At 41.2% G+C, this 20,650-nt stretch overlaps 1 protein-coding gene across 2 annotated transcripts in view; it reads right to left on the minus strand.

The window, feature by feature from the left end:
* The window catches only part of URI1 (URI1 prefoldin like chaperone), a 47,913-nt gene extending 31,557 nt beyond the window's left edge, over positions 1-16,356 (minus strand). The window contains exon 1 of one of the 2 annotated variants that reach the window (XM_070953011.1): positions 16,025-16,356. In XM_070953011.1, coding sequence (XP_070809112.1) covers positions 16,025-16,090 — 66 coding nt within the window. In that variant the 5' untranslated portion in view covers positions 16,091-16,356. Of the gene's footprint in view, positions 1-11,186; positions 11,214-16,024 lie in introns of those variants that run through there. The other variant, XM_070953013.1, reaches the window with a different exon arrangement.
* Positions 16,357-20,650: the final 4,294 nt, after the last annotated feature.

A 20,650-nucleotide genomic window follows, 5' to 3' on the forward strand; every position in this document is an offset into this window, starting at 1 on the left:
CAGTCCCCTAATCCTCTTTGTTGCTCTTCTCTGCACTCTTTCTAGAGTCTCCACATCTTTTTTACATCGTGGCGACCAAAACTGGATGCAGTATTCCAAGTGTGGCCTTACCAAGGCATTGTAAAGTGGTATTAACCCTTCACGTGATCTTGATATACAGGTAATCCTCGACTTACACCACTTCATTTAGTTACAACAGCACTGAACAGTGACTTACGACTGTTTTTCACACTTACGACCACTGCAGCATCCCCATGGTCAAAATTGGGATACTTGGCAACTGGTTCATATTTATGACTGCTGCCGTATCCTGAGGTCACGTGATCCCCTTTTGTGACCGTCTAACTGGCAGAGTCAAAGGGGGAGGCCAGACTCACTTAACGAACATGTCACTAACTTGACAACCGCAATGATTCATTTAACAACTGCGGCAAGAAAGGCTGTAAAAACAGGGCAAAACCCAGCTAAAGAAATGTCTCGCTTAGCCACAGAAATGTTGGGCTCGATCGCAGTCGTAAGTCGAAGGACTACCTGTACCAACGGAACCACACCATCGGGGTTATGGGGCCAGCGAGCACACATCCCTGAGACCACAATAAATATTCAATGCTGAACGTGCTGTAACAGGGCTGTGTCCTATTACCGTTAAGGAACACGTTCCGTGTTATGAAATTGTTTTGTGTGTGGGGAGGGGAAGCTGAGAACTCAAATCCCCCATTTCTGCATAGGGGGAAACAAGAGCTCAACGGAAACCTTCCGATTCCCGACGCAGGGTTTTCCGAGCAGAGAGCGCTAAAGGCAATGCAACCCGTGAAGTGCAGCATGTTCATTAACCTCTACATGATAATCCTTTCGTAGCTGCATATTAACTAGTTACATATTCATAATCATTTACATTATTTAGAAGACCTCCTATGAAAATTTCCAGGCTGATATCCATTAGCTGCAATGTGAAAGGTTATCCAAGATTGTCTGCTTAATGTTTCCAGGAAGCTGCTTTTTTTTTTTTATTTTAATTAGTAAATATGTAAATTGGGAGCATATGCTTCCCCCCCCCCCCCCCCGTTTTTTTTAAAATAAAATTGGGGAGATATGAGCCATCAATAGAACAGCAGAGGAACATATGTTGTTTTCGCTGACCTTTAACCCTTTAGATAAAAATCAGCAATGCCGATCCGCTTTAATTTCATTCTTCTCCTTTTGATATCTCCCATAAAGGGACACGGAAGGGCAGGCTCAAAAGAAAAACATATGTGAAATCCCTTCGTTAGGATAAAAGAAGTTGCCAGAGTCAGATCAATGGGTCTACCTGGGCTCGATAGGATATACTTTGGACTGGCAAAAGCTCCGAGGTCTTGGATGGGAATTTTTCCAACTTGGAAACACTGAACTTCAGACCAGCTGCAGAGAGAACAAGGATCCAGCACTGAGTCAAGCTTCAAAGAAAAACGACAATTTAATATTACGTGTCTCTAGAAGCATTTCTGATAATGTAATGGTTGGCGGCAACGTACACCAACATTAAGCAGATTTGAAGTTATGAAACAAAGATGATTGATAAATAAGACCCACAAGATATGGGAGGGAGGAAACAAGACCTCTCAACTGAAAGATTTGAGGGGTGTTTTTCTATAGAAAATTCGTGGGGGCCAAGGTAGAATAAAGGGACGCGGTGGCTCAGTGCCTAAGACCTGTTGATTGAAAGATCGGCAGTTTGGCGGTTCGAATCCCTAGTGCCACGTAACGGGGTGAGCTCGTTACTTGTCCCAGCTTCTGCCAACCCAGCAGTTCGAAAGCACGTAAAAAATGCAATTCCCTTTGGTGGGAAGGTAACAGCGTTCTGTGCGCCTTTGGCATTGAGTCATGCTGGCCACATGACCACGGAGACGTCTTCAGACAGCGCTGGCTCTTCGGCTTTGAAACAGAGATGAGCACCGCCCCCTAGAGTCGCGAACGACTAGCACAAATGTGAGTGGGGAACCTTTATCTTTACTTAAGGTAGAATATCAGGTTTTTGTTTAGCACTTTGTTTACTGTTCGGTCCATCTGAAGGTCCTATTGAGCCAGGTAGACCATTGATCTGACTCTGACAACTTCTTTAATTCTAAATATTTCAGTACACGTGAGCTTGTTATTTCTCTATATGAGAAGAAACTGTCCACAGTCCAGGAGCCGCAATTTCTTCTGAAATATAGTACAGGTAATCCTTGACTTACAACAGGTCATTTGGTGACCGTTCGAAGTTACAACAGCACTGGGGAAAAAAGTGACTTATGACCGTTTTTCACACTTACAACCGTTGCAGCATCCCTGTGGTCACACGATCAGAATTGAGACAGGCATGGCAACTGACTCGTATTTATGACGGTTGTGGTGTCCCGGGGTCACCTGATCCCCTTTGTGCGACCTTCTGACAAGCGAAGTCAATGGGGAAGCGAGATTCACTTAACAACCGGGTGATTAACTTAACAGCGGTGGCGATTCACTTAACCACGGTGGTAAGGAAGGTCGTAAAATGGGGTAAAATTCACAAATGCCTCACCTAGCAACAGAAATGTTGGGCTCAATTTTGGCCGTCATGTCGAGGACTATTTTCCATACTAGCCTCCTTTTGTTAATATGGCATAAGGTTAACAAAATAAGCACCATCCCTTCAGATGGAGGAAGAATTTGGGGGGGGGGGAATCTCCAGGGATTTGAGAAAAAAGAGAGAGAAAAAAAGATGGGGTTGGGAGAGAAGGAAAGATCTGAATATCTGTAAGAAAAGGGGCTGAGATTTACAGTCTGACCTTAAAGCACTCCAAGGTATTCTAGCACATAATTTACAGACATGAAGACTAAGATCATTGACAAGGGAAGAAGGCAGCAAAAATCAAGTAGTTGTTAATGTGGGGAGGGAAAGGGAATGGTTTCTACATATTTTATCTGGCACTCATTAAATAGCGTATGCACACCTTATTAAGTTATGTATTTTTAATCTAAATTGGCCAATGATAATTCCAGCTGTCATAATATGAATATCTGTCCTGGAGTTTTTTTTAAGAAGAGATTGGACAACCATTGGTATCAAATGGTATACGATTTCCTGCCTGAGCAGGAAACAAACAGGAACAACTCTATTAATTAATTAATTATTGATTGATTGATTGATTGATTGATTGGTTCGATTTATATGCCGCCCTTCTCCAGAGACTCAGGGCGGCTTACAATGCATTAAGCAATAGCCTTCATACTTTTGTATATACCTGCTTAGTAGGGCTTTCGCCCCCCCACCCCCAAAGCGGTGTTCTTTTTTATACAAAGTCAGCTTATTGCCCCCACAAACCGGGTCCTCATTTTACCTACCTCGGAAGGATGGAAGGCTGAGTCAACCTTGAGCCTGGTGAGATTCGAACTTGCAGTAATTGCAGGCAGCTGGTGGCTACTTAACAGCACTTTAGTCTGCTGCGCCACCAAGGCTCTTATTCTGTTATTCTATCCTAAATTAACGTAATAAGAGTTTCAGTAACTCCTTTCTACAGATAGCTGGACTGATAAGAGGTTCAATGCATTGGCCAAGCTGGCTTCAGAGAAATATAATGTTGTATTCAACAAGCCATGGTCTTCCAGTCATCACTATATAATAGCTTTATGTACAAGATGAGGCTTAATCATGGATTTAGGTGTTTAACTATGCTTATGGAAAGAAATTGTGACTTTCATTATTTTGTCTGCAACATAATGGTGTGTGACATTTTTCCTCTTCATAAATGTGACATACAACTTCCAAATACTAATGGTTGATTTATGTAGCATAATATTTGAAATGTGTGGGTAGTTTTCAAACTTATTTCTAGGATGCACACTGACATGCATTAAATGTCTAAATCACATTTTTTTAAAAAAAGCAAGGATCACTTTTCTTTGGGGGCCACAAAAACCGTAAAAATATGCTTTTGCTTATTTATGTCATTTATATAGCCACCTATCTCATAAGAGGCAAGTTCATATTTTGTTTTCAGAACAATTACAGGTCTTTAAAGGAAGTGCACCAAGCAATTTAAAAGCTTGTACTTTTAAACCTATATTAATATTTCTTGGGAACCACAAGGGGGCATAATCGTGAATATCCTCACCAATAAATAAACAACTGCACAGGCATTGTATAGAAAAAACTTGATTTATCTAAAATAAATATTGGGCTGGAAACATTCAAATTCTCAATATTAGAAAAAAGAAGGAAACTATTCCAATTATTCTCTGAGGCAGAAATGAAACAATGTTATATGTGATCTCAACTTCTGTGTCTTGTTTAACAAACCATGATTAAAATAATGAATTAAAGTGATTTATTGCATGAATTCAACCACTGCCCAGTGTAACTTATGGATCAAGTAAGTTACACGAAAGAGGTTGAACTTTCAACTCAAATAAGTCAACTTTTTTATTTGTTCAACATCTCTTCCCATCAAGTATTCCAATGTGTATTTAAAAGAAAACAAGTATTTCTAATTATTTCTGAAATGGAATATTTTCCTTAAGAAAAAAAAATCAATACTATTATTACAAAAATAAAATATTAAACCAAGTAAATGCCATCGATTTATTGCTGTGTTTTCTTATTAGTTCCATTTGCTTTTTATTGTTGTCTGCTCTTTTTTTTTTAAGTTAATTTTTTTTTTAGCTACTGGAAAAGCATCGAACTCCCCAAACTAAGGGTTAACTGTCCTGATTATGTATCTGTATTCCCTGAGAGTATAAGAGGGGACCTGCATAAATAAATAAATAAATAAATAAATAAATAAATAAATAAATAAATAAATAAATAAATAAATAAATAAATAAATATACATGAATATATATATTCATTCAGATCTGGCATATGTATGTGTTCCCTCGTATCACACGTTTGCACAACAAAACACGAAAAATATCAAAATAATATACTTCTGAACAAATGTTTATTACAATGTGTTAATTTATACGTAGAGAACAATACATATTTTACTCTGCGCTTGGTAAGTTTAAGAAAACTCTGCAGTGAATCCAGAGGACGGGGCCTCCAAGGGACCTTGGAGGTCTTCTAGTCCAACCCCGTTGAAGCAGGTGGTTTTGTTCTTCTTAAAAGCTTCCAAAGATGGGGCATCCACAACTTCTGAAGGCAAGCCATTCCACAGATTAATTATAATATATATATATATAATATATTGATTATATTATATATAATATAATTATATATATTATATGTGCCCTTCTTTGAAGCAAGACGTTCTTCTTTTAAGATTGGAGAGCTTGAGCAGCCTCAACTTTTACATAGCACTTTTCAATTGTAAGTATTACAACTGTTTACAGCTTTATATCGATATTGTTAAAACTAACAAACTGCCTTGCGGGGAACAAATTGTACTAAAAGCGCCTTACGACCGACCTCAATGTGGATTTCAATTGCCATGTAAAACATGCTGAAAAGTGTTTAGGATTTCACTGTCCGCAGAATGTTTTCCCCAGCCTGCCATCTCGAAGTGTGTTATCTAAGAAAAGGTGCGGCTGAATTTGATAGCTAAAGTCTGGTAATAAAGGAATAACAGAAAGTTAAAGCTTCCACTTTCGTTTTGGAAAACATTCTAGTTTTCCATTATCCAAGGATGGAAAACTGTTGTTCACTTCATGAGATGTTGTAAACCTAATAAAAATACTGGGTTCTCACCAAAACACGTTATCTAAATAATATGCTTTTAGCCTCCAGTCTCACTGGTGTTGTGACGTAGGCTTCCTGAGTCATTAAAACACACAAGTAGTCCCAAAAACCTCTTTTATTGCAACAGCTGTGAATTACGTTCATTCACAGTTGAGTCCCAATTAGTTGCAAAAAGTCCTTCGGGAGAAGTCCTTCGGGATAATCACCCACCTTTAGCTCCCTTGACATTTTGCCAAAGACCTACTTGGCAAAGCCACACGGATTCCAGAATCAAACAGAGATGCCAACTGGGAACAGAATTAACAACGTTGCTTTCCTGCAAAGGGCCCACATGCCTTTGCTCCTCTTTTAAGCTTTATGGGAAGGGCCAATCATCTCCAGGCCTTACTCCCAAGTCATCCCTGTTCATGCCTTCTGGCAGCTCTGCGCATGCACACACTAGGAACAGGCTCCCCCTGTTCCTCTGCCTCTCTGCTGTCTGACTCTGGAGGCTCCGGAGTCCGCGCATGACTCCCAGATGGCCCTGACCCCACCTCTGCCTCCGATGCAGAGCCCTCATCTGGGCCTTCCCCAGACTCCAGGACTGGCCCATGTTCCTCCCCAGCCTCCTCACTGTCCGACTCCGCTGCCAGCTCCGCAGGCTGCTGGCGGACCACAACAGCTGCAGGCTAAAACACATGAAGACCATTTGCAGGAAATGGGTATGTCTAGTCTAGTGAAAAGGAGTAGGAGAGACACGGTTACAGTCTTCCAATATCTCAGGGGCTGCCACAAAGATGAGGGGGTCAACCTATTTTTCAAAGCACCTAAAGGCAGGACAAGAAGCAATGGATGGAAACTAATCAAGGAGAGAAGCAACCTAGAACTAAGGAGAATTTTCCTACCAACCAACCTGTGGAATAGCTTGCCTTCAGAAGTTATGGGTGCTCCATCATTGGAAGCTTTTAAGAAGAGGCTGGACAGCCATTTGTCTGAAATGGTATAGAGGGCCTCCTGCTCGAGCAGAGGGTTGGACTAGAAGACCTCTAAGGTCCCTTCCAACTCCGTTCTATGTTCACCTTAAGTGAAAGCCAAACAGATTTGGTTAATGCATAAGCATCAGGTGATCAGAAGATCTACATCCTACTTTGAAATTCTTCTTTTTATATGAAATGGGAGGGGGGCGGCATTGGCTAGTTGATTACACTAAGAAACTACAAGCTGTAGTTTATCATGTTGCATACCATCCTCTAGTTTAAACTAATCAAAGTTTATCCATTTCAGATATAACAAAAGATTCCAGCCAGTTAAACTTTAGAGGCTTCTCTGATCTTCAGTTTACAGCCATGCCAACAAAAAGTAAATTCACCAGCCCAAGCCAGCTCATGCATATAACTAAATAATGCTTTAGCATTATATCTGAAATGGGGTCTAACTCTAGTTAATTAACTGGTTAATGAAATACTGCGCTATAGTATTAAGCAGTTAAATCAAGCAATTAATGTATACTAGATCTACATATTTACATATAACAGGAAACTGGCGTATTCAAGACATATTGGAAGTTTCAGACTCCACCCTTCCTGTGGAGCACATAATCCCAAGGCTTGCCATAACTTAATTTCATAATGCTAAGATATGCTTGGCATAGCTTAATAGTTCTTATTTCAGTAAATAAGAAGTGAATATAAAATTCCCAAGAGGGATAAATTTATTCAGGATAATTCTACCATTATGTGCAAATCCTTTAAAAAGAATTAAGTGCTCAGTTCTTTAAAAAAAATGTTATTTTATATATATGCGCACGCGCGCGCGCGCACATGCACATCCATAAAAAAGAATAATTTTACCCAACTGCCCTTTTATCTAGTCTCTCTATGCTTCGCTGAGAAATTCAGTCTCTATAAGCTACCTTTAGCTTAGCAAATTTGGGGATTCACAGATCAGTACTCCTGACCTTAGAAATACATTATTTCCTATGCAAGCAAATGAATTTAATGATCCACGCACTCAACCACCTTAACCAAGTTTCTTTCTGGAGCTTATTACAGACCTTTAAAGAACACATTATTATTATTATTAATTATTATTATTATTATTATTATTATTATTATTATTATTATTATTATACACACGATAATGTGAAATCAGAGCTGTCAGTTCTTTAGCTGTTGTTGAGCTTCATGAGCATCAAGCTTGGTAGTACAGTGGTTTAATGCACCCTGTAATTAACACAGCTGCCTGCAATTTCTGCAGGTTCGAATCTTACCAGGCTCAAGGTTGACTCAGCCTTCCATCCTTTCTAAGGTAGGTTAAATGAGGACCCAGTTTGTGGGGGCAATAAGCTGACTTTGTAAAAAAAATATACAAAACTTTGAAGGCTATTGCTTAACGCATTGTAAGCCGCCCTGAGTCTCCGGAGAAGGGCAGCATATAAATCAAATAATAAATAAATAAATAAATAAATAAATAAATAAATAAATAAATAAATAAATAAATAAATAAATAAGTTCTTGGCAAGAACTGAGGATGTCGCAAAGTGTCGGCATAATATTTATTTATTTTATTTATTTATTTGTTTAAATTTCTATACCGCCCTTCTCCAATATAGGACTCAGGGCGGTGAACAGCCAAAGTAAAAACAAGACATACAAAATCTAAAAACTGTTTAAAATAATTAAATATTTTGGCCGTAATTAAAAAAATTCCAATTTAAAATCAATTTAAAATTTAACTCAAGCCAGCCCAGCTAGCTGAAATAAATGGGTTTTCAGGGCCCATTTACATAATATAAGTGTAGACCTAAGCAGTGGGGACTTTTGTCATTTGTCAGATGGAAATTTTGCCGATGTGCCATCCAGAGCTTTTGGGTATGGCACCCAGTGTGCTGATAACCACTGGGGCCACCATATGTGATTTCTGCCATAATCTTTCAAGTTTTGATTTTCGGACCTGGATACCGTACTTTTCGGAGTATAAGACACACCTTTTTTCCCCCCTAAGAGGGTGGAAATGTTGGTGGGTCTTATACACCGAATACAACCATTTTTGGCCTCCCGAAACCCCGTCCCGCACGTCCCGTTTTTGCCAAAAACAGGCCCGTTTCTCACAAAAATGGGGCGCGCAGAAGGTTTTTGAGACCTGCAGAGTGGTCCTGGGGTCTGCGGAGGGCAAAAACGTGATGCATGGGGAGTTTGGGAGGGCAAAAACAGGCTCGTTTTTCATAAAAATGGGGCCATTTTTCGCAAAAACATGGCCTGCAGAGGGTTTGGGAGGCCTGTAGAGTGCTCCTGGGGGCCGGGGAGGGCAAAATCTTTTTTTTTTTTCTTGTTTACCTGTTCAAAATCTTGGTGAGTCTTATACTCTGGTGCGTCTTATAGTCCGAAAAGTACGGTACTTTGTGATCTACTCCAATATTTTTTTCTTCTATTTTATTATCCCATGGTGGTTTTGTCAAAGCCAATGATATTCAAATGGTACTCCAGATGCTTTGGGATTTCAGCCAAGATGGCTATTATTATTGGAACTACCCCTGCTTTCTTTTGCCACAATGGTTCTATTTCTATTTGCAGGGCTTCGTATTTTGTGATTATTAACATGACGCCCAATTCCCAGAGATTCAAATAAGTGGCACTGTACATACTGTTCTATACTCTTTGGAGTGGGGGGGGGGGAGATGCCTCCGGGTCAGGGATGAAAATTACTCTGCCTAACTACAGCTCTGCCTAATTATTTCACTACAAATAAACACCACAGCTTTCCAGTAAACAAGCAGAATTTCTAAAAAAATAAAATAAACGTAATTGCTCAATAGTGTTCCCCAGTAAGATTTCACAACTCATTTTATGAGTGGAAACTAAACTGGCCAGAGACAAACAACAACTGGTCTACCCATGTAATCGTTGTATAGAAGAGACCAATTACGCATGTAGAAATGTTTTATTTTCCTTAATAATAAGGTACAGAAATGTCATATACTGTGCCAGGAATTTTCAGCGTGTCATTGATAGGAATAGAAGAGAATATTTGTAGCTCAGGATTAAACTGTGGGGTCCTTGGTGCTTTCTGAGCAGGATTGTTTTCTTGCAGGCATTTCGTTAGCCAAATAGGTAACATCATCAGTGCTAGAAGAGAGTGGGGATTGCCTTTATATTACTGAACTAATGATGTTACCTAGTTGGGTAATGAAATCCTGGCAAGAAAACAACCAAGCTCAGAGAACAGCAAGGACCCCATGCCATTGACTTCGAGAATCAGCTGTTACCCATCAAAATTTTAATGAGACAAATTTCTGCTCCATCTCCTTATTGGTCCTTCAAGAAGATAAAAGTCTAGACAAGATGAAATATATAAAATATCCCCCAAACACTCACTTTGGGAAGAGTTATTTCTAGTAGACTAAACTATATGGAGACTAAAACATATGAAGAACTGTTACAGGATTTTGGTTTGGCTAGTCTAGAGAACTATGATTTTCAACTATGGTTTTCCCAGTTGCAATGTATGGCTGTGAAACTTGGACCATAAGGAAGGCTGAGCGCCGAAGAATTAAAGCCTTTGAACCATGGTGCTGGAGAAGACTCCTGCGAGTCCCTTGGACTGCAAGGCGATCCAACTGGTCAGTCCTAGAGTAGATCAATCCGGACTGCTCTTTAGAAGGCCAGATCCTGAAGATGAAACTCAAATACTTTGGCCACCTAATGAGAAGGACTCACTGGAGAAGAGCCTAATGGTGGGAAAGATTGAGGGCAAAAGAAGAAGGGGACGAAGAGAACGAGGTGGCTGGATGGAGTCACTGAAGCAGTAGGAGTGAGCTTAAATGTTCTTCAGGGGATGGTAGAGGACAGGAAGGCCTGGAGGAATGTTGTCCATGGGATCGCGATGGATTGGACATGACTTTGCAACTAACAAAGTTAGAGAAAAGAAGGACTAGTGGGGACACGATAGCAGTATTCCAGTATTTGAAAGGCTGCCACAAAGAGGAAGGGGTCAATTTATTTTCCAAAGCAGTGGAGGGCAGGATAAGAAACAATGGATGGAAGCTAATCAAGGAGAGAACCTGGAATTGAGGAGAAACTTCCTAACAGTGAGGACAATGAACCAGTGAAGCATCCACAACTTGCCTTCAGAAGTTGTAGGTGCTTCATCACTGGAGGTTTTTAAGAAGAGACTGGACAGTTGCTTGTCTGAAAGGTTATAAGATCTCCTGCTTGAGAAGGAGGCTGGACTAGAAGACCTCCAAGATCCTTGCCAGCTCTATTCTAATGAAAACAGTAATTGTACTCTCATAACAAAGGCATGCCCCATTTCTGTCAGGCAACAACATGTTCGCTAGAGGCAAACAGTCCAATATTTTCAGCAAGTCTAAAGATTTCTGATTTCTTCTGAAAGGGCCAGTGCCTATATGTGTTCTTCTGTTTATTTCAGCAACTGTCAAGTTTGGTTTGCATAAATGAATTGAGCATCCCATTACCACTTCTTTAAAATTATATCACTGCAAACTCTTTTCTCCAGCAAAGTCTGTTCGTACATTTTCCAACATGTCATCAAATACCGTATTAGCACACTTGGTGAAGAAGCTCAAGATCTCTTCCAATTACGATGGCTGGAAGACAAAATGAAATGGGCATGGCTCCCTCTGAGTTATAGATCAGATTTAATTTTACTCTGCTCCCCTTCCCAATATGTGTGTGCATTCACACACACACACACACACACATATATCCTTATGCAGGCTCAACATTTTGGGTAAAAAAAACAAAAAAGCACATTTGCTGCATATTAAGATACTTATTTACACAACAGATTGTAATGACCTAAAAATAGTCCAGATGGTGCAGCAGTAAACATATGGGGAACCTTTCAAGAAGTGATTCCAAAGTGATTAGATTTAAAAGAAATAAAACACACACACACACACACACACAAAAGCAATTTGGTGAGTTTGAGTCGAGCTCCAAAACAAAAGCATTCGTGCCGTAACAGATTTATAAAATCAAAATAATTATTTGAAACAGAACGCCTCACCATGAAAGATAATTTGACTTTTTTTTTTCCCAGTTACTGAAAATAAGATTGACAAAATTCAGGTGATGGTGGTTTCTTTTGTAGACACTGTTTTTCAACCAAAATAATCCTCAAAGTAGCTGATTACAACAGATTGTACTATTAACTTGTACTGATGGCGGAGCTGCTAAAAGACACATAGGGATACAGCTATCTTATATATATAAAGCATCCTTCCAGATAGATATAGATATAGATATAGATATAGATATAGATATAGATATAGATATAGATATAGATATAGATATAGATATAGATATAGATATAGATATAGATATAGATATATAGATAGATATAGATATAGATATAGATTAGAGATAGAGATAGAGATAGAGAGATAGAGATATAGAGATAGAAATATTATATAATATATATATATATATATATATATATATATATATATATATATATATATATATATATATATCTCCAAATAGCTGGATATATATATAAATAAATAAAATAGCTGGAAGGATGCTATATATGGAAGGATGCTATATATGGAGTTAAAGCTCATGGGAATGCTATATTTTCAATAGAACATTGAAATTCACCAACTTCAGCGCAACCTGAAATGGTTGACCTAGAAAATAAACCCTAAAACCTGAATTGAAGTTTACATGCAAATTCATTCCCAATTTTCCCCTAAGCTTTCTGAACTTCAACAGAACTAAAAAATGTTATTTTTGTCACTATTGCTAAAACATTTTGAGCCTGAAACGGTCGCTGATTTACTGCAAGTAACTTGCAGTGTTTTACAGCTTTCGATGTACTGACGCTTTTTCAGTAAATTTGCTTGTATGTTGTATTGTTTTAAAAACCTGAAAAAACTAAAAACCTGGCTGGTGTTTTAATGTTTATGTTTATTACTGTGTGTGACCAGCCATACACTAAATAAATAAATAAACCTGGCTGGTCCTTACTGATACATTTAGCATAAATAAAATATATAGAAGATAGCAACTAAAGTAGCTAATGCCAATTACTGTTCTTAATAGGAGATACCAGATCTTAACAATCTTGATGGAATGTTCAGGGCAAATTTAAATTATTTTTCTAAAAGGCATTTTATAAGCCAGTAAGGTATGAATTCCAGGTAGTTGATCATAACACATTGTTCTAGTTTACAGGTAACAGTAAGCCTGGAAGATTTGTTTCAGTCAGGATTAGGGAACTGAACAGGAAAAAGGAAAACAGAAAAGAAACACAATATATTTATCAGAGAATTAAGTTACAATTCTATTATACTTATCTCATGTACATATGTATTAATTTATAATACATTTCTATAACTATCATTCTTTTTTTAACCTAGTGTATTTTGCATGAATTGGTTCTGTATTACATTATACTTGTATATACAAAGTTTACCCCTATAGGCAATCTGTAGAGAACAAAGGATACGTAAGTTTGTTAAAACTTTGATTTGATGAGTAAGTCACAGTGACTGGGTCCACACAGCACACTAAAGCGTAATCATAAACCAGAACGTTTTGATTGACATCATATGCTAATCCCAATATAAACAATCCCATCAAAATTTAGAACAGTGCCCTGAATCCAGTTGTTCTCTTTTACAGTCATTCATATATGAATTTACTTCATTCATAATCACATAATGCAAAGGCTGTCACAGGGAGCACTATAAAGTTAAAGATGTATACAAAGAAGTAGGAGAAACAACTCGTACCATATTTTTGGGTAGTATAGAAGCTTTACAGCTACCAGCAACATATTTTTTGGGGAAAAAGGACTTTTATCTGTTATAGGCGCATAGACTAACACAGTAGTCTTGAAGTTAGAACAGTAAAATATTGAAGTTGGAATAAAGAAATGTGTCTGTGCCGTTATGTACCTTACCAGAATGGGAGACTTTAATCTCCAAGCATGAAAAACATTACTGATTGCAGTAGCATTGTGACTATAAGCATATCAGAATGATTCAAAGAACAAGACTGTGTTTAAAACACTGTTAGTTTTTCTTTTTACATTCCCTGCAAGGTCAGAGATAAGCTAGGAGCTTAGAGGCACATCTTATGCAATTATAATGTATAGATAAAAATATCTTCATTATCAACAGGGAGAATTAAGGTCAGATCACTCCTTGGATGAAATACGGAGATATACAAAGTAGTACATAAATCATACATTTGGACATTCCAATGATTTGGGGTTGAAGTTCAGTCCCAAATAAATGCATGAGATGTTAGCCCTCAGCAAAACAAATATTTTACAAGCATTGCTGTTTGAATAAATGGCCTAACGATATAGGCCCTAGACATATATGAATTACTGAACGTAAATTCATTATTTATCTTGTTTACTATAATGGGGTATACCATTAGCAAGCCACGATTGCTGAATGAAATGAAAACTTTACCTGGATGCACAAATACAATGAGACTTCATAGCTACATTTTCCTTCTTTTACTTATTAGACCTGTGACTATTCAGTGCATACAACAGTATTGTCCTAACATATCTTTTTAACGTTTTCTTTTACAGATCCTTTAATCTCTACCATGGTTGTTAGGTTGTATCTGAAGGCCCTCAATCAGATCTGCACAGGGCAACAGAGAAAAGTATTATACTTCCCATCCAACTTTTCTCATTATTAAAAAGGCACCGACTTGATTGAGTTCAGCTGGACTTCGGGTGACTTCAAATCCATGTTCTCCTGGCAACATACCAAAGTGGTTGTCACCTTCTTCCAGAATGAACATGAACATACCCAGACACAGACATAGAGACTAAGTTCCCAGTCTAGAATACAATTCTGAGATTTCCTAGTAGTCTCCTATTCAAATTCTAACCTGGTCTTATGGTACAAAGCAATTAGAAGCTGCCAATTTCTTTAGAAGACATTAGACCTAAGAAAGAACCAATTATGGACTGGAAGGAGGGAAGGAAGCATAGGAATAGAAAGCACAGGAATAGGGAGAGAATTAAGGAAGGAAAGAAGAAGCAGGAAGGGAGAAGGAAGGTAATAGATTATATAAGAGTAAGGGGAAAGAGTTGGAAAAAAGAAGAAAGGGGATAAAAGAAAACGGGAAGGAAGGAAGGAAGGAAGGAAGGAAGGAAGGAAGGAAGGAAGGAAGGAAGAGGTGGAGGGAAACAAGGAGAAAGGTGGAGAGTGGGAGGGAGGAAAAAGGGAGGGAGTGGGGAAGGAAGGAAGGAAGGAAGGAAGGAAGGAAGGAAGGAAGGAAGGAAGGAAGGAAGGAAGGAAGGAAAAGGTGGAGGGAAACAAGGAGAGAGGTGGAGAGTGGGAGGGAGTGGGGAAGGAAGGAAGGAAGGAAGGAAGGAAGGAAGGAAGGAAGGAAAAGGTGGAGGGAAACAAGGAGAAAGGTGGAGGGTGGGAGGGAGGAAAAAGGGAGGGAGGGAGGAAGAAAGAAAGGAAGGAATGAAGGAAGAGGAAGGAAGGAGAAAGGTGGAGGGAAACAAGGAGAAAAGGAGGAGGGAGGAAAAAGGAAGGGAGTGGGGAAGAAAGGAGGGAGGGAAGGAAGGAAGGAAGGAAGGAAAAGGTGGAGGGAAACAAGGAGAAAGGCGGAGAGTGGGAGGGAGGAAAAAGGGAGGGAGGGAGGAAGAAAGGAAGGAAGGAAGGAAGAAGAAGGAAGGAGAAAGGTGGAGGGAAACAAGGAGAAAAGGAGGAGGGAGGAAAAAGGGAGGGAGGAAGGAAGGAAGGAAGGAAGGAAGAGGAAGGAAGGAGAAAGGTGGAGGGAAACAAGGAGAAAAGGAGGAGGGAGGAAAAAGGGAGGGAGGAAGAAAGGAAGGAAGGAAGGAAGAGGAAGGAAGGAGAAAGGTGGAGGGAAACAAGGAGAAAAGGAGGAGGGAGGAAAAAGGAAGGGAGTGGGGAAGGAAGGAAGGAAGGAAGGAAGGAAGGAAGGAAGGAAGGAGGGAAGGGAGAATGGGAGGAAGGAATGGACAGGAAGAACGAACAGGTACGAAAGGGAGAGTAAAGGAAGGAAGGAAGGAAGTGAAAAGGAAAATGGATCAGAGGCGGAAGAGAAGAAAGAAGGGAAGGAGAGAAAGGAGAGAGAGAGAGAGACAAAGAGGGCCCAGGGGGAAAAGCGAGGCCTTCCTTGCACGCAGCCGCCAAAGCCCAGGAAAGGCGGAAGAGGCGGCGCGGGGGGGGGGGTGAGGAAAACCACCAGGCCCGGCCGGGCGTTGCAAGGCCGCCTCCTTTTTTTTCCCCCTTCTCCCTCCTTCTCCCTCCACCGCCACTCGCCTGCCTGACACACCCCCGGCGGGCCCTTCCTTACGGCGCACGCGGCCCGCCTCGGCCTGCCCGGCAACGGGGGTTACCTTCCCGTGCGAGTCCCGCAGGCGGCCCAGCCGGGCTGAGGCGGAGGCGGAGGCGTGGGGCTCCATGAGGCGGGCGAGCGGGCCTCAGCGGGGCGAGTGAGTCCTATAGAAGTGTTTGTGCCGCGCCAGGCGCCGGCCTCGCAGTCGCATCCGGGGCGCTTCGGCCCGAGGGGGAACAACCACCGTCGCCGACGCTGCTGCTGCTGCCGTTGCCGATGATGATGATGATGATGCCGGAGTAGCCGGAGCCGCCCGGGCAGGCATCTCACTCTCGCATGCTGGGACGGCCTCCGCCGCCGCCGATGCTCCGCTCGGGCGACGCAGTCTGGGAAGCGGCGGGGGAGGAGGAGGAGGAGGCGGAGGAGAAGGAGAGCCGCTCCCCTCGCCGCGCCTCCCCGCTCGGCCTCGCTCGCAGCCCGCGGTGGCCCCGCCGGACGGGCCCTCTGAGGTGGGGGAACCGCACAGAAGGCGCTCCCATGGTGCGCGGCGGAAGCATGGGCGCCCTGGTGCTTGGAGGGCAGTGGCAGCTGAGTCGGAGGGCCTGGTTAAAGGGGCTGAGGGAGCCCATCGTCCGCAGCCAGAGCAAGGCCGCACTCCAGGACAGGAGATGGGTTCATTTTGTTCCCAGCTGAGTTTGGCTGTCCTAGGCCAGTCCCATCATCCACAGCCAGAGCAAGTGCATTCCAGGACTGGAGTTGGGTTCGTTTTATTCCCAGCTGAGTTTGTGTGCACTATGCCTTTCCCATCATCCACAGCCAGAGCAAGGGCGCACTCCAGGAATGGAGTTCGGTTCATTTTATTCCCAGCTGAGTTTGGCTGTCCTAGGCCAGTCCCATCATCCACAGCCAGAGCAAGTGCATTCCAGGACTGGAGTTGGGTTCATTTTATTCCCAGCTGAGTTTGTGTGCACTATGCCTTTCCCATCATCCACAGCCAGAGCAAGTGCATTCCAGGACTGGAGATGGGTTCGTTTTATTCCCAGCTGAGTTTGTGTGCACTGTGCCTTTCCCATCATCCACAGCCAGAGCAAGGGCGCACTCCAGGAATGGAGTTGGGTTCATTTTATTCCCAGCTGAGTTTGGCTGTCCTAGGCCAGTCCCATCATCCACAGCCAGAGCAAGTGCATTCCAGGACTGGAGATGGGTTCGTTTTATTCCCAGCTGAGTTTGTGTGCACTATGCCTTTCCCATCATCCACAGCCAGAGCAAGGCCGCGCTCCAGGAATGGAGTTGGGTTCATTTAATTCCCAGCTGAGTTTGGCTGTCCTAGGCCAGTCCCATCATCCACAGCCAGAGCAAGGGCGCACTCCAGGAATGGAGATGGGTTCATGTTGTTCCCAGCTGAGTTTGTCCTAGGCCAGTCCCATCATCCACAGCCAGAGCAGGTGCATTCCAGGACTGGAGATGGGAGATTTTTATAAATATATGGCCCTGGATATATTCCTATACTTTATAGGACATGTTTTAGACACTCACTTGATGTCACTCCTATCATTTGAGAGCTGCCCAGAGTTTGATACTGTATAAGATGGATAGGTATATAAATGTTTTCAATCAGTAAAATATTATTTCAATTAGTTTAAGTGCCTTTCCTCAGACAATGTTTTCCCAGCCTCCTTTAGGTTCAAGGACATCACATCTTCAAAATATATGCACTGTATACTGTGCGGCTAAATGGTCAAACCGTTGTATTATGACAAAATAAGTTTGCAAGTTCCGCAGATTCTACAAAAACAGCCGCAGAACCTCAAGCAGCCTGTTGATAGAATTAGGAATGAACAAAAGAACTTAATGAACCAGATAATACATGTTTTGCTAACTGGAACTTGTTTAAGAGAACCGATTTAAAAGTCGGGTTTTCAAAGCACTTTGCTATTGATATGAACCGAGCTTGTGACACAATGGTCATAATTAACTAGAACAGAAACCTTGATTTTAGTCCAAATGAAACTCATTTTAGAGTTCTCACCCCACTGATGGATAAATATACTACTAAATAATATATTTAAGAACAGGAGCATGGATTGTGCTTATTATATAATCATCCGCCCCTCACCGGCAAGTTGACTTAGAGTTCTTACCATTTTATATAACTCCTATTTTTGTAGTTCTTTCTTTTTCTTTTTCTTTTTTTTGCTAAAGACCTTCCTTTCCATCTTGCTTTAGCTCTGCAGCATTATGAGAAAGGCCCTAATTAAATAATCAACTTTATAATCAGGGAATCTCTCATATGTGGCGTTAAGATGCTAAGGATACTGAAGGTCCCCGAAATGTCTTGTTGTTTCACAAATCTACTGAAGCAAACGAGCAAACCACCAGGAAAAAAAAAACACCCAACAACGGTATTTGTAAATAGCTGTATCCATTATACAGCAAAACCCAGCATGAAGTAAACAAATGAGATACAGTGTAGTAAATTTATTGCAAGGCTCACCATTTTGCATCTGTTAAATACAGTGAGCAAGCGCACCAATGGCTCCAGTTGTGTCAATTCATACAACTTTTCACCAGTGGGTGTGCCATTAATGGTTGCTTTAGCGAGTAACAAAAATATTCTGCATCTGCAGTCTTGCTCTGCGCTGGCAATCGACAAGCATTTCACAAGGCAAAACGAGTTACTATATTGTCATCATGATACAGACAAAATGAGATGGTTGCCGAATGCCTCTATTAAAAATTCCATACGAAAGAAAAAATGAGAGATCAGGCAGATGCTTCTCTAAGAAGATGAAACGTATCTTTAGACCAAAATTCAGTGTGGTAGTTAATTTAACCCATGACATTAACCTGAAGCATGTGGGTATAGATGGGACTTGTTTGATCCTGAGTAAAGAAGATTAAGGATTTCCATTCCTAGTTTTTCTTTCTTCAGTATCTTTTTCTGTCTGGTGTGTGCGATGGCTCAGTGGTTAAGGAAAGCTGACAACCTGGGTTCGAGACCTGAGTGCCGCACTACAGTGTGAGTTCCTGTTACATGCCTCAGCTGCCAATTTAGCAGTTCGAAAACATGCAAATGCAAGTAGATAAATAGGTACCCCTTTGGCGGGAAGGTAGCAGAGTTCTGTGCATCTTTAGTGTACGGTGTGTTGCCCTAGCTCAGCTCCAGTGCGCATGCATGTGCTGGCCAGCTGATTTTTTGCCCTCCCCAGGCTCCAAGAAAGCCTCGAGCCTGGAGAGAGTGAAAAACGGGCCTTCCGGGCCCACCGGAAGTCAGGAAACAGGCCATTTCCAGCCTCCGGAGGTCCTCCAGGGTGTGGGGAAGGCCATTTTTGCCCTCCCCAGACTCCAAGGAAGCCTTTGGAGCCTGAGGAGGGCGAAAAACAGGCCTACCGGGCCCACCAGTAACCTTTTTGCCATCACGTGCCGGGAGTGGGGGGGGCATTGAATTACGAGTGTGGGCACATGCGCAAGCAACACCCCCCCGCGCTCTCCCCACTTTTGGCAAAAAGGTTAGCCATCACTGGTATACAGTATATAGCTTTGTGATCCAAGCATCGGTGCTTTTAATTTATACGTGACTAAATCCATACCTTGTCTTTCTTATCGAGAGAAGCACTCAACAGTTGCTTATTTTCTTATCTATCATGCTCCCCCCCAAAAAAAATCAGCTTTTTTTTTTTCTTCCATACCAAAAGAAGAAATTTGGTGATTCTTTTTGCATCTGGTTGCAATCTTATTTACACACAGGCCCCCTCCAGTTCCAAGTGTACACTCTGGGTTCCGTTATTTTAAACAGGGAAAAAATGGACAAGACGTCCTCAGAAAATAAGTTAAACCAGCCCTTTTGCCTAGAATGTTATGAATTCATGCAACTACATGACCCCAGAGCAGGAGGAAAAGAGCCCATAATAAACAGCTCCATTTTTAAGAGTTCATTACCAACGGCTTACTTTAAAATTCTTACCTAGCCCTTTTGTTTGCACGACATTATGTTTTGTTTCTGACAATGACGCAAACCCTTTCAATGCATTTTCCCTGTTCGCTTGATATCATATATTCATTAACAAGCCCGACCCTTTTTAACAGCTAAAATTCAATCTATTTCCCTGAGTGCCCACTACTCCTTTCATTTCTTTCACCTTTTGTATTGTTCCTTACCATCTGTTCTGTTCCACCAAGCCGTATTCTCTTGCCCAAGGCATCTATTTACCGACTCCCTACCAGTTTTGTTTAATTCTTCCCAGTCAACTTCCAAATGCTACCGAGCATTGCATTAATCTTTATTAAAAACAGAAATTGTACGCAAGGCTGTGAAACAAATTGAGAGAAACCACAAGATTTCTGTTCGTCTTTATGCCAAAACCAAAAATCAGTCTCGTGGGTGGTATCTATGGTTTTAAAAAGAGAGCTAGGAAATGGTTCAAGAACCTATGACTCCTTTCAGAGTTTGTTTGGGGATGGGGTTTTTTTTTTTTTTTTTTTTGGTTCTTTAACGAACTTTGGGTGACAAAAAAACAAAACCCTCCACCAATGCTGTTCGGCAATGCTAATATATAATAACATTATGTGTGCAACCCTCCCTGAGACTTCTCTGCAGAGAGCTCCGAAAATTCAAGCAAATGTTATTTTCGTTCCACCCTGAAGGCCTTTGACTATCTCGCTTGCAAAACCAGGTTGATGGTTGGTT

The sequence above is a fragment of the Pituophis catenifer genome, unplaced genomic scaffold, assembly GCF_029215685.1.
Source record: "Pituophis catenifer annectens isolate HBS135680 unplaced genomic scaffold, rPitCat1.0.hap2 SCAF_13, whole genome shotgun sequence".
Taxonomy (NCBI): domain Eukaryota; kingdom Metazoa; phylum Chordata; class Lepidosauria; order Squamata; family Colubridae; genus Pituophis; species Pituophis catenifer.